General features: G+C 33.6%; 1 protein-coding gene across 1 annotated transcript; it reads left to right on the top strand.

The window, feature by feature from the left end:
• The first annotated feature begins 8,035 nt into the window (after positions 1–8,035).
• On the top strand, positions 8,036–9,099 carry LOC104900665 (VQ motif-containing protein 4). Its single transcript, XM_057391285.1, has one exon. It carries the CDS (start codon positions 8,208–8,210, stop codon positions 8,895–8,897), a length of 690 nt encoding a protein of 229 aa, XP_057247268.1. The 5' UTR covers positions 8,036–8,207; the 3' UTR covers positions 8,898–9,099.
• The last annotated feature ends 4,446 nt before the right edge of the window (positions 9,100–13,545 follow it).

Below are 13,545 nucleotides of genomic sequence, written 5' to 3'. Positions count from 1 at the left end.
GAAAAATATAATACATCATATTACAACAAACTTTATTCTAGTTATAGTTGCTTTTCATTTTATTATAAAAAAATCACACTCTCGTAAATTTCGAATAAAAAGGTTCAACTTTTTATAAATCACATATTACAAAGAGAAACTTCTTGAATTTCTTTTTTTAGAAAATACCCATGTATTTTTCCATTTTCTGTGCAATATTTTGAATATTTTTTTCTTCTCAAAATGTAGCTTTGAATTATTTTTATAGTATATTGTACCCCTATCTTACATCAACGTTAAATTTTTCATTAGTTTCTTATTTTAATTCTTCAGACTTACATTATCAGAGAGAGAAAATTCTTCGACTTTAAAAGGGACGGATATGATAAAGTAGTAGGGTACGTAGAATTTTTAAGGGAAGAACTCTCTCATAATGTAAGTCTAAAGAATATAGTATTATGAACCATATAATAATATAGTATCGTATTTTTAACAGGGTTATAAGTGTAAGTTAATGTGAATTATGTTCTAGTATTATGAACCGTTTTTTATTAGTTATATTATGCTACTCCTGATTGAAAATCCTGGCTCCGCCACTGGATATGTGCACACTTTGTACATATCAGATCTTGATATGATTAGATGTAGTTCAGATATGATTTAATAGCTAACTGATATGATATAAGATTTCAACTAACAATGCAAGCTCCCAAAAAAAAAAACTAAAAAATTATAATTTTTTAACATTATTTTTGTCATAAAAATTACATAAATGCCATGATATTGGCCCCATATCAGATATGGGCATATCATTGCTCACCGACTACTACCGAGTTGAATTCATAGATGTAAGATGTAACTATCACCATTAATAAAAGGGGTAGTTTTCCTTTACGTGATCAATTCAATTCCCTCTAATCTCTATGGCTTTATCTACTGAACTTACATTACTATTTACCAGTAGTGCCGTAGTCATGTTCAAGGCCTTCATTGTCTTTGTCTAGGCTAAGTCAAATGGGCAAAAATACTACTTTCTCAATTTCCATTAATTTTTCTTCCCCTTTGTTTGACAACTTCTTCTTTAGTTCTTTCCTTTCCAACCCCACACTTATGTAGTTATGTTTCTTTTTCTCTTCTTTTGACTGGGATTCCCACACCTCTTCATCCGGACTAATATTCCAATTTCAAAGCAATAACAATTACATTTTACATGTCATGAACTTGTGATGTTACCACTTCCACCCTCCACCCAACTTTATTCTACCCCCACCCAATATTTCGTGCAATGTACTCGCTTTGAAACTTTTTTAAAAAAATTGGTAAGAAGAAATTTTCTGGATAACCTTCGTACAAAACTCATTATAAGTTAGACACCTCCCAACCCCCCTTCCCCCTTAAATCTCAAGTAAATGTTTGGAGTAGGAATTGAACACTAGATCTTTCTAGAGACGATGGGAAAGCTCATCACTTAAGTGAACCCTAATTTCTACTCGCTTAAAAACTTATGCACGTCAATATTCTTCCTCTTGGATATAAATATTTTGACTTGTATACGGATTTTATGCCCGACACGAGTTGCTAATTGCTATTGGCTAATGTTGTTTTCCATTTTAGAGCATATGGTTTAAAAAATTGTTGGGATGTGTTTCGAATGTAAGTATTTCTGTGCATGATCTCTCAAGTGATTCATGTGTTGATTCTTTGATCTGCTCAATTTCGTGGAAATATGTTGGCTTATAAAAAGTATTAATTCTTCGTGCTTCAAGCATTGGTATTGGTAAGTCAAAGAAATTATTTAGCAGCCATAATTTTAGTATTGTGTTTGTTTTTAACAGAGGAACCATTCCTTATTCAAAGCTATTAGAATTCTAGTGTTATGGATTTCCTTAACCAAGTCTGATTATATTATGTGGCAGTGTTTATCTTTTACCATTATCGAAAAAGCGTCCTAAGAGCTATATATAAAAAGTTAAAAATGGAAATGACTTGCATTAATTGATCATTTATTATATCAGTTGATGCAAAAAAAATTCATAAATTCACAACTTATTCCATTTTAAGTAGTGTATTTATATCTTATTTGCAACCCTAAGTACTGCATATAGCATAACCCATAATATATTTAAGATTCTAGATATTGTCCCTATATATATATATATATAAGGGAAGGGGGGAGCAATGGTGTCCTTTTTTGAAATGCCTATTTTGCCCCCCTTTCCTATACTAAATTACAAATTCACTTACAAATCAAAGGGGGTTTCAAACAAAAATACCAAAAATATAATTATAACAATCACTCACAAGTCAACTAAAATCATAAAACTATTCAAAAAAAAAAAAAAACTAAAATCATAAAATTGCATAATTTACGTTATGCAAATTACTAAAATGAGGAAACTTTATAAAAACTTAAAAATTTACTTACAAACTACAACCTATAAAAAAATTGACTTGAGATCAAAATGTCCACTTTCTTTACAATTTATGAAGTACTGTACTTAATTCAAAAATCAATTAAAAAATTATAATATTAGAAATCATAAATAAATTCAATAAAATTTCTATTTTGTTCATAGAATTTAACTTTGAAAAGTAAAAAAAAAAAAAAACAAAAAAGATGGTGAGAGGCTTAAGTGACAGAAACTAAACCAATCAAATTTTGCAACTAAAAACAATCATACTTTGTATAGCTAATGTTTAAATTTTGACTCTTATGCTGAAGAAAATCGAGTTTCTGTTTCGGAAAAAATTCAAGCACGCATCGCGTGCAAAAAATTCTAGTATATATATATGCTTTGGGCATAAGTTGTAAAAATTAGTGTGAGCATAAGTTTATTTGGCTCTAAGCTTTATTGCTACGGATCAATTGAGATTATTTACAGTTGAAAAAGTACTTTAATTTGTGAATAGACTTTGTTCTTTAGAGCCCCTTTTTGTGCACGAGAGCATTATAATTCTCCTGTTAGTTTTCTCCTTCTTTATTAGTGGATTTGTTCTCTTCCTTCGGTATACTTTGTGTTTAATCTCTTATATTGTTGTTTGTATTATCCTCAACGTTTGGTATATAAGTGTTGTCTAATTTGCAACCGGTTTCTAAAAACAATTACGATTAATATTTCTAGCTAATTAGGGTTAATATTCTTAACAATAACAATAATAATAATTTATAACTGATATATAATAAATAATAAATTAACAATAATAATAACATCAATAATGATAATGATGATAATAGTAGTAGCAATAAATAATAATAGTATAATAATAATAAGTGGTATATGTGAGAGTAAAGTAATGGTTCTTTATTAATTATTAGTACCACATATGGTATGAGGCGGCAAACTCGATCAAAAGGCCAACGAAATTTTTTGGAATTATGATTATCTTACCTGGATGAAGGGAGGACCAAAAAAGGATTAAATCAAAAGTTAGAAGAATCTTAATAAACGAGTTTAAATGGAAAGAAGAAAAATCTTTGAATAAAGGAGTATTAATTACAATGCCAACAATAGGAATTTCTCATAAATATTTTCATCTATCAACAATTCTAACTAAAATCATAAAAAAGATAAGTGCATATCAAATTGACTAATGAGATGGTTCAAAATACATACATTAAAGGAAAAAGTGATTCTAATAATTCAACATTTCACCAGTTGTGATTAAATTTTTTAAATAATCCCAACTTATGGAGGTAGCTTTTCAAAATAATCTATAATTTTTTTTTCTTGCCATCAGCAATCTATTTTGAGTCTATTGTATACACGAAAAATAAAAGTTAACAAACATGATCAAAGAAAAATGTGAATTGTGCAAAAGTCAAAGATGTTACGACTAATATAAGTTGAAGGCCAGGAGTATATAATAAAAGATGGTCAAAGTTCGATAAATTTGATCCCTTGGATATTATGGGGGATTCGAAAAACAAAGATAAGTAATAAGGGCCATGTTGCCTGTTCTCTCCACTTTTTTTGGTTGAACTCTACATAAATTTTCCTAACTTTTTTTGTAAATACTTAAAAAAAAAAAGGCAAAAATAAAGTGCAAAAAACAGGATAATATACTAATCCACAATTAGTTAAAGCTATTGCAATTATCTACCAGCTAATAATTATCCTCAAACACGTTAATTGACTCTATACCCACAAAAGCTTTTTTTTTTTTTGAAAAAAAAAAGACTTTATGGCCTTATTCTTTTTAGAACAACTTGAATGGAACATATTCACAAGAACCATGTGATATAGTTAATTTCATATTATATAATCAGTATTTGTATGATATAATCACTTTTTCTAGATATAATTAGTTTTCATATGATATAGTCGATTTCTTTTCCTAACCTAATAAGTTTTTATGTGATAAAATCAACTTGGGTGCACAATAAATTATTATTAATCGAGTCCACCTAAAACGTTTTGCGTTCCTTTGAACTGAAATGAATTTAATTTATCCACACTAAACTTTATTTATCTGAAATAAATTAAACTTGTAAGAGGAAACTAATTAAACAAAACTAAATTTTCACGGAGATTGCTGATTGAGTGAACTTAAGAGTTGCCAACCCTCTTATTATTGAATTCTCATTGTTTAAGAATACATTAAAACATTGTTTTTACGGTTTTTTCACCAAATACCCCTGACAAATTTAAAACTTCACCATATACCCTCAATATTTCATAAATGCACCATATACCCATGAATTTCGAAAATTATGCACCATATACCCTTTTCCTTATTGTCGTTAACTCACTGTTAGCTTTATTTACGATTTTGTCATTATTAACTCTAAACCCTAATTCTAATCTAACCATAAACAACCTAATCTAACCCTTACCCTTACCCTAATCTAACCCTTACCCTTACCCTAATCTTAAACCCTTACCCTAACCCACCTAGCCCACCACCCTCCATCTCCACCGCCGCATCCCCCTCCCTATTCCATCCCTCTCCCCTCCGTCGCAACACCCCTCCCTCTCTTCGTTCACCATCGCCACACCAGATCAGATTTTCGCGCAAGGGGTGGGTGAACGAAGAGTACTGGGGGGTCATATTTTCGCTCAGGGGTGGGTCGGACTTTCGTGCATGGGGCAGGGGAATCGATGGTGAAAGAAGGGGTGGGTCAGATTTTCGTGCAAGGGGTAGGGGAGGCCGGCGGTGAACGAAGAGGGGGTGGGGGAGGCTGGTGGTGAACGAAGAGGGGGTGGGGGAATTGACGGTGAATGAAGAGGGGCGGGTTAGATTTTCGCGTAGGGGGTGGGGGGCTGACGATGACGTACGTGCAGGGGGTGCGGGAGGTCGGCGTTGGGGGAGAGGGAGGGGTAGGGGATGGGTTGGGGTGGAGGGGAAGGGGTGGGGGATGCCAAGGAGTTAGGATTAGGGTAAAGGGAAGGGTTTAGGGATAGGATTAGAGTAAGAGTTAGGGTTAGATTAGAATTAGGGTTAGGGCTCAATGATGGCAAAATCGTAAATAAACCTAATGGTGAATTAGCAACAGTTAGGAAAAGGGTATATGGTGCACAGTTTTTGAAATTCATAAGTATATGGTGCATTTCTGAAACATTGAGGGTATATGGTGAATTTTTAAATTTGTCGGGGGGTATTTGGTGAAAAAACCGTTATTTTTATATCGCTTCTTCCCTCATTTATTACATACATATCAATATTATATTTTAATGTGTCTAATAGAATTGACAATCCTAAAGATTACTCAAACATTTTCCAATTTTCACTAATCCAATCCAAAAATAGGACCTAAAAGTAACTTCAAAATTGCTCAATTCATAAATGGTAATATCCATTCACGTGTTAGTCGAACCAGATAACAAAAATACTTACTCTGTTTAGAAATAAATGCACCATTTCATGTTTTCACGCTTGTCGATGTATATTTGTCAATCTTAATATCTTTGATGATTAATAAATAAAAATTATTAAAAGTTGATATTAAGAAAATATATGTTGAGATGCATCTAACAATATCCCACATGACCATATTTTTTCTACAATATAAATCACCAAAGAAAATCAAAATATAACATATAAATAGTAAATATTCTCTTCGATCTTTATTAGTTTACCCCTATTCCTTCTTGGAATGTCCCTTATTGGTTTACCCCTTTTTTTGTTTTAATTTTTGGAATGAGACAACTAACTTTTCATCACGCATATTCAACCACTAGTACATAATAGACGATTTGTGTCAGATGTGAGGCGCCTATTTGCGTCGGACATTGGTCCGACGCCACAGGCCTCGACGCAGATCAGAATACAGGATCTGCGTCGGACAACGGGGCAACACAGTTAATTATCTATATGCGTCGGACCCCACCTACCATGCGATGCAGATGACACCTCGCCCATGTCACAGAGGTAAGACTCATTTGTGTCGCATGAAGAGTAAAGTGGGACGCAGACGACCAAGCCAGCAACCCAGCTCACTCATGTGCGTCACATGTAGTGCTATGTGCGGCGCTCATGAGACTCATCAACCCATGAATTTCATCATTCATCAGCAGCCTAATTCACGCAAAATTCATCCACAACAACATAATTCACGCGTAATTCATTTACAACAGCATAGTTCACGCATACTTCATCCACAACAGCATAATTCATCCACAATGAAATAATGAAATTCAAATCTGCAATATAATTCAGAAACCAAAACTGGAAAAAAGTTGAATTTTTACATTGGATATAAATCGTATTTTTACAAAACCTAATTACAGAATAATACAAAAATTACAGAAAATAAAAATAAGCAAATCAACAAAAGGAAAAAAATTTCAATTACATCGTTACAAAAATTATAATAAACAAATTATGAAAAACAAAATGCTTGATCTTCATTTTTAGTTCGCTACTATCTGATCCTTTTTTCAACAATTAAGACGAGATGCAAACTAAAAAAAAGTTGAACCCCGACCTTATCCTTGAATTTCTAGAAGAGCAATAAAACTAATTACAAAATCATGCTTCTTCATCATTCAAACTCAAAATCAGTAGATTGAAAGACGAATCTCGAATAACGAATTCAAAGCTAATGCTCGACACTTCGTAACCTACTATTGATTTTGAAATTCGCGAAATTCTATCATCGGGACAGACGCTGGCCTGATGAACGAAAAGATGAGCGATTATCGCCGGTAGTGGTAGAGTGGCGCAGTAGGCGGTGGTGGTCGGTTTAGTTTCGAAAACAAAAGAAAACCGGGGAAGAAGATTTAGTTTTTTAACTCATGTGTTTGAGTTTGATTTGTAATGCAAAAACAGTAGATGGACATGAAAAGATGAGAATAGATCTCGGTCAGGACGAGAGCAGTAGCTCATGCGAATCTGAGAGCAAGTTTAAATTCGAAATGGAAGAAACATACTCAAAATGATTTAGAGAAGGCAGAATGAGAGAGAGTCTTGCCTCTGTGATGAGAAACACTGTGTTTTTTGAGAGCGAGGGGAAGGATATATAGGGAAGGAGAGAGAGTGATGGTTGATAATTAAAGGAAATTGGTAGGTTTTTATTTTGAAAGGGGAAGGGGGCCTCTTGGACATTGTGCGTCGCACGGACAATACAGTCCGACGCACATCGATGTTAAATAAGGCCATATCAAAATGATTAGTGTCGCACAACCCAAGGGGTACGACGCACATGATGACTTAATAGGGATCCAAGTTATCGTCATGTGCGTCGCATTGTAGCTGTGTTTAACGCAAATCATCTTCATCATCTGCATCGCATTCTCATCATCATTCGATGCAAATGACCCTACCGGCGCACGTTCTCTTATGTGCGACGCAAATAGTCTTTTTGCATTAGTGCTTCTAGCGTGCGACGCACATCGACTGACGCAAATTTGCATTTTTCTGCAGTGAACTTTATTATAAAATAATAGTTTCTCTTTCTTTGTGTGACCCAATATTATTTTTCCTAAAACTCTGTGCCAAAAAAAAAATTACTAATAAAGATCAAAGAAAGTACTACGCAAACAGTACAACTATTTTTAAACTAGAAAGTATAAACTCACTCCACTCTCTTCCAAACCGAGAGTAATAACAAACAAACTCGGTCTTCAAAAGTCACCCCCCACTAAACCATTTCTTACCAAACCATAATTCACACACACCCCCACATACACAAAAGAAAAAAAAAACTTCTCCTTCCTCTTTGAAATTACATTACTCTTCCTCAAAACTCCCAAAAAGTCTTCTTCCTCTTTTTCTCTCCTCTTTCATCAATGGAACCTCCTCATTCTCTTCTCCCTTCCCCCACCTCCAGCACCTCCAGCAACACCAACAACAACACCAACACCAACAACACCAACAACACCAACAACACCATCAACAACACCAACAATGTTATCAAACAACACCAACAACAACATCCACAATCTCCCTTAACCAGATCCGAAACTAACCCATACCCAACCACCTTCGTTCAAGCCGACACTTCTTCCTTCAAACAAGTCGTCCAAATGTTAACCGGATCTTCCACCAAACCCACTTCTCCTAACCCTATTCCACCCATTAAAACTCCTACCAAATCTAAACTCTATGAACGTCGCAGCACCACTCTCAAAAACCTCCGCCTCACCAACAACAACAACATCAACAACAACATGAACAACAACAACAACAACAACAACAACACTCCTAAAAATGCAACAGAGATTCTCTCACCATCAATCCTAGATTTCCCATCTTTAGCACTTTCACCTGTAACACCACTTATACGTGACCCATTCAATCGATCACCACCAAACGACGTCGTTGTTGATCATTTTGCTGAACAAAAAGCTATTGCTGAAAAAGGTTTCTTTTTACACCCTTCTCCTGTTACTACTCCTCGTGATTCTCAACCTCGATTGTTGCCTCTTTTCCCTGTTTTATCTCCTCGTTTTTCTTCACCTTCTAATCTCAGTTCTTGATTTTTTTTCTTCTTTTTATGTAATAATTTTAAATATATACTAGTATATATAAAACTTAGTTTTATTGGAGTATTAATTATACTCTTTTGCTACTAATCATTTCTATCTCTATTGAAAAAAAAAAAAATCATGTAATGAGCCTTATGTTACAGAGGAAAAAAAATTGAGAAAAAAGGGTGTTACTGTTCACACATTTTTAATATTTTGGTTCAATTGTGTAATTTTATCTCTTGTTTCAATTTTCTGTGGCTGTAATTTTTTTTTTTTTTGAAGAACTATTGCATATTGCATTTTCTTGTTTCAATATTTTGTGGGTTGTGATTGAATAATTCTTAGAAATATTATTAAAACGCACCCATTAATAGTTGGATTTACCATCAGAATTGCATATATCAAAATCGTATATATTTTTTTTATCAAAGATGTCTTGGCCTAGTGATTATGATTGAGTTCGTGGCTTATATGAATAAAAAAAAATCGTATCTTTTTTAATGGATTCTTCTAAACATATGCACACTTTGTTTTTTACTTTGCGAGAATAATATCATTAATTAACTATGTCATATTTATCAATTCTGCGAAACAAATAGCTAAACTTAGTGCATAGGTTAGAAAAACTGTAAAATTTGAATTGGGTTGAATTAAATTGATTTAGTTTGGAAGAAACATTTAATAGTTGGGTTAGAAATGGAAATTCTTTTAGTTACTTAGATTGTTGGTTGAACTGAAAAAGGTGAAAAAAAATTCACTTTTGAATTAAATTCTACAAGTACAAAGACAGCTCATAGGTAAATTTACTGCTCTGTCTGAATTGAATTGTCCATAAATGAAGGATCTAACTGAATTTTTTTGAAATTTTTTTTAAATAATTGGGTAAATTAATGAAATAAAGAAATCTAAGATTAGAGAAAAAAAAAAAAGGAGAAATTGGGTTTTAGATTAAAGGGAAAATAGGGGTTAGCTGTCAAAGGAAGAGTGGAGGGATGGCTAAGGAATCTTGACTAGCTTCTGCTTTGTGTTGATTTCTGACTTTTTGTGAGTGGGGAAAGTGGCTATAAGTTGAATACAGTGTATTGCTTTTGTTTTAAAGTACTTCTTAAATTATTCTCTTCTTTGTTAAAGATATCTTTGTTTGACTTGTGTTTCCCCCGTTGAAAAACCAACATAAGTTTTTTTTTTTTTTGGGTGCAAAAAGAAAAAGGTGTTATCTAAGGTTTTAGATGCCATTTCGATCCAGTTTACCAACTAATCTAAATAGCATCCATAATAAATTGAGATTGCGCGTGAGGGCGTGAGTGTTTGGTTGTCTTCGGCAATTGATTTTACCAATTAATCTAATTGACATCCACACTCGGTTACTGTCTGACGAGGATCGTAACGTTCATGAATCTATTAGCATATTGGTAGTGTTTCTTTGCCATTTTTTTTTACTAATATGCTATTTTTTTTTGTGATTTTGATAAGAGAGGTAGGCATTAGGCAATATAGGTTAAGGATATTTTGAAAACTTCAATCAATTGAAGGAATATATGAGTATGATAAGACATGAAAAGTTTCAACCTCGGTTTTTTTTTTTCTAAGAGACTTCTTGAAACATTATGTTCAAGTTTTTAAGCAATGCACCATATATGCTAGTAAGCAACATGATTCTCCTCCTCATACGCATGTCCATGCATTACATCATTAATGCACCATGCTTCCCCTTAATCTGAGGACCACTAATATAGGCTTCAACACACCTTCATAGCTTGCGCCCAAGCTAGTGAGTTATGTTGGAGACTTAACACATTTCCTATCTACTACCATGTGTTGTTGCACTGGCGTCCTCTATTGCATTGAGTTTGAAATATTCAAAGCACGCAGACTAGCCACAGAGCTTGGATATAGTTTCCCTATCGCGGATCCATGGATCGCGTAAATTTTTGTAGGATATTGACTCTCGAGTTAAAGAGTAGTACTTCTTCCGTTTCGTTTTAAATGCAATAAAAGGGTATTTTCTGTGAGATTTAAAATATTCCATTGTTGCATTTAGAACGAAACGGAGGAAGTATATGTTTTTGCATCATATGGCTCTGCCGCGAAATAAGGTTCTCCCATTTTGTTTGTCCAATTTGCTCTTTCTTTCCATTACTTGGTATGGAAGAGGCCTTAATAGATTTCTTTGACAGATTTCAAGAAGAACTAAGCACAGCTAAATAAGGTTATAACAAACCTTCTTATTTAGTAATTTAATTTATGTCCGTTATCTACAAAAAATAAAACAAGTTATAACATATGTAGATTATGGGTCTGTTCTCTTCGGCATAAAACAGCTGAACTAAATTGAACTGAACTGAAATGAATAGTGATATGTGAGAGTAAAAGTATTGTCAAGAGCTGAACTGAACTGATCTGAACTGATCTGAATTGAAAATAAGCTGGAGAGAACAGGCCCTATATGATACCTATCTAGCATGGGTACTTCTTCAGTATCCGATACGATATGTCGATATGTATTTAGTATGGATAAGCGTACCCATTCCTAAAATTTCAAAATTTCGCCGTTTTATGTCCTCATACCTGAATCCGTCTATGTGCAATCTTGTATGATACTATCCTATTACTACAATTATCATAGTAACCGAAAATGTGAGGAAGTGAAGACTAAGGAGTGTAGAAAGTGGTGCTTAGTGATGATGATGAAAGGTTGGAAAAGAAAGTCCAAGTGGAGTAAAAAATTAGGGAGTGGTGGGAGAGAAAAAGCCCAGAAAACATGGCGAGTAGGGCAGGGTGTCGTTATTGTGTGGTCACTTAATTTGTTCTCTTTGATTTGTGTTTTGTATTTTTCCTTAGACTGGACTTTTGGTTTGGTGGGTCATTATTCATTAATTGAGAGTTTGAAACTTCCCTGTGCAATCGTTCTACGCCGATTTATTTGCTAATAGTAGCTCATTGACCGAACTCTTTTAGTATATCTGTGAAATTTAGAAAATTTATAGTTGTTTTGGTTTGGACTTGACTCATAAGACAATTCAACATCTAGAATAAGCAACAATTCTTTGTCTAATTGCAAATTATAACCACTAACTAGGGGATACAATTGGAATTTACTCTAAGCCAAATACATGCAATTCACAATTAGCTAAGCTCAAAGATACTTCACTCGATTCTTTTTACTTGCACTATTAGAATATGACACAAGGATTTCGAGAGGAGAGAGGTAGAAATGACTAAAAAAAGAACCCTGAGTGGTAGGCGAGAGATTTGATATAAAAATGTATAACGGGAAATGCTGTAAGCAAAAAAAATAAAATGAGGAAGTATATTTCAAGTAGTTGTACAACTTGTTGTATTTTCAAACAAAAATTGTTGATTATATAAGTTATAAAGTAGCACATTGTTTAACTATGCCTTGAATTAATAATTTGACATTAGGGTTAACCAAACACGGGATATTATATAAACTCTATAATTAACTTCTACCTCCATATTCTAAGTAATTTGTACTCTTCCTCCTAAACCTAATAAAATATATTCTTCCTACTATGCGGACATAGTTAACACATTGTTAATGAACCACGTTAAATTCTTGTGTCGATTGCTCTTTAATCCTTTGTTGCTTTATTGCGTTTGTCACAACACACTTTAACCGCAATTAACTTGGGATTAGCCCGTTAGACTATTTGGTAAATTAATTAGAAAAGGCAGGCTTTATGATAACATAACAAAAGCACATCAAAATTTTGGACGATTCAAAAGTTCAGAAGAAATGTATACAAGGGCGGATCCAAAAAAATTTTATTGCCTGGGCCATATAAATCGAACAAGAAATTTAACTAACCAAAAATTAAGAAATATGAATTTTTAAACGACAAAGATCCACAATCATATGTTTATATGTTCCAAAAACATTATTTAATACAAACTATTCTCGTCATCCAAATTGAACTCTCCTTGTTTTCATAGAATTGAAATCATCTATGATCGAGTCAATTGTAAATTTCTCAGCAATATCCTTCTCTATATAGACAATCAAGTACTCCGATAGATAGTCGTCGTCCATCTTATTTCGCAAGCTAGTTTTAACAATTTTCATTGCTGAAAAAGCTCTCTCAGAAGTTGTTGTACTAACAGGAAGAGTTAAAATTAGCCGAATCTGAATTTTGCTTTGCACACGCCAGTACGCCACACAACACACTAGACGCACAGTGCACTGCGAGTCTGCTACAGTCTGTGACTGTCGCCTCTGCCCTCTCGCCTACTTCAGTAGAGTGCATATTAGACTTTACTCCTTTAGAGAATAGAGACGACTAGGGTACTAAGTAGGGACTAGGGTAGGCAAATTAGTATTTTCATTTTTTTGTAATTGTATATCTTTTTTTAGATTCGAGAACTCCAGTTTTTTAACTTATTTTATATATATTATAATGGGCTTTTAAATATACTGATTTTTTTCTGGACCATGGGGGGCCAAGGCCCGGGTAGGCCCCCCTTGGATCCTCCCCTGAATGCATAAGCAAAAAGATATATCATTCGGATAAACATCCATTGATTCAAATATACGATCTTTTTAATGTATAGGGCATGTATAGCTAGATAGTATAAGCAAGTACGTTTCCTCTCAGTGTATCAAGTTTTTCATCAATTAGAGAGACGTTAAAAGATACTA

The sequence above is a fragment of the Beta vulgaris genome, chromosome 8, assembly GCF_026745355.1.
Source record: "Beta vulgaris subsp. vulgaris cultivar EL10 chromosome 8, EL10.2, whole genome shotgun sequence".
Lineage (NCBI taxonomy): Eukaryota > Viridiplantae > Streptophyta > Magnoliopsida > Caryophyllales > Amaranthaceae > Beta > Beta vulgaris.
This window is presented reverse-complemented; position numbering and strand designations above follow the sequence as displayed.

Excerpts from the sequence above, each read along its gene's own strand:
- LOC104900665 (XM_057391285.1), top strand. The coding sequence starts at position 8,208 with ATGGAACCTCCTCATTCTCTTCTCCCTTCCCCCACCTCCAGCACCTCC.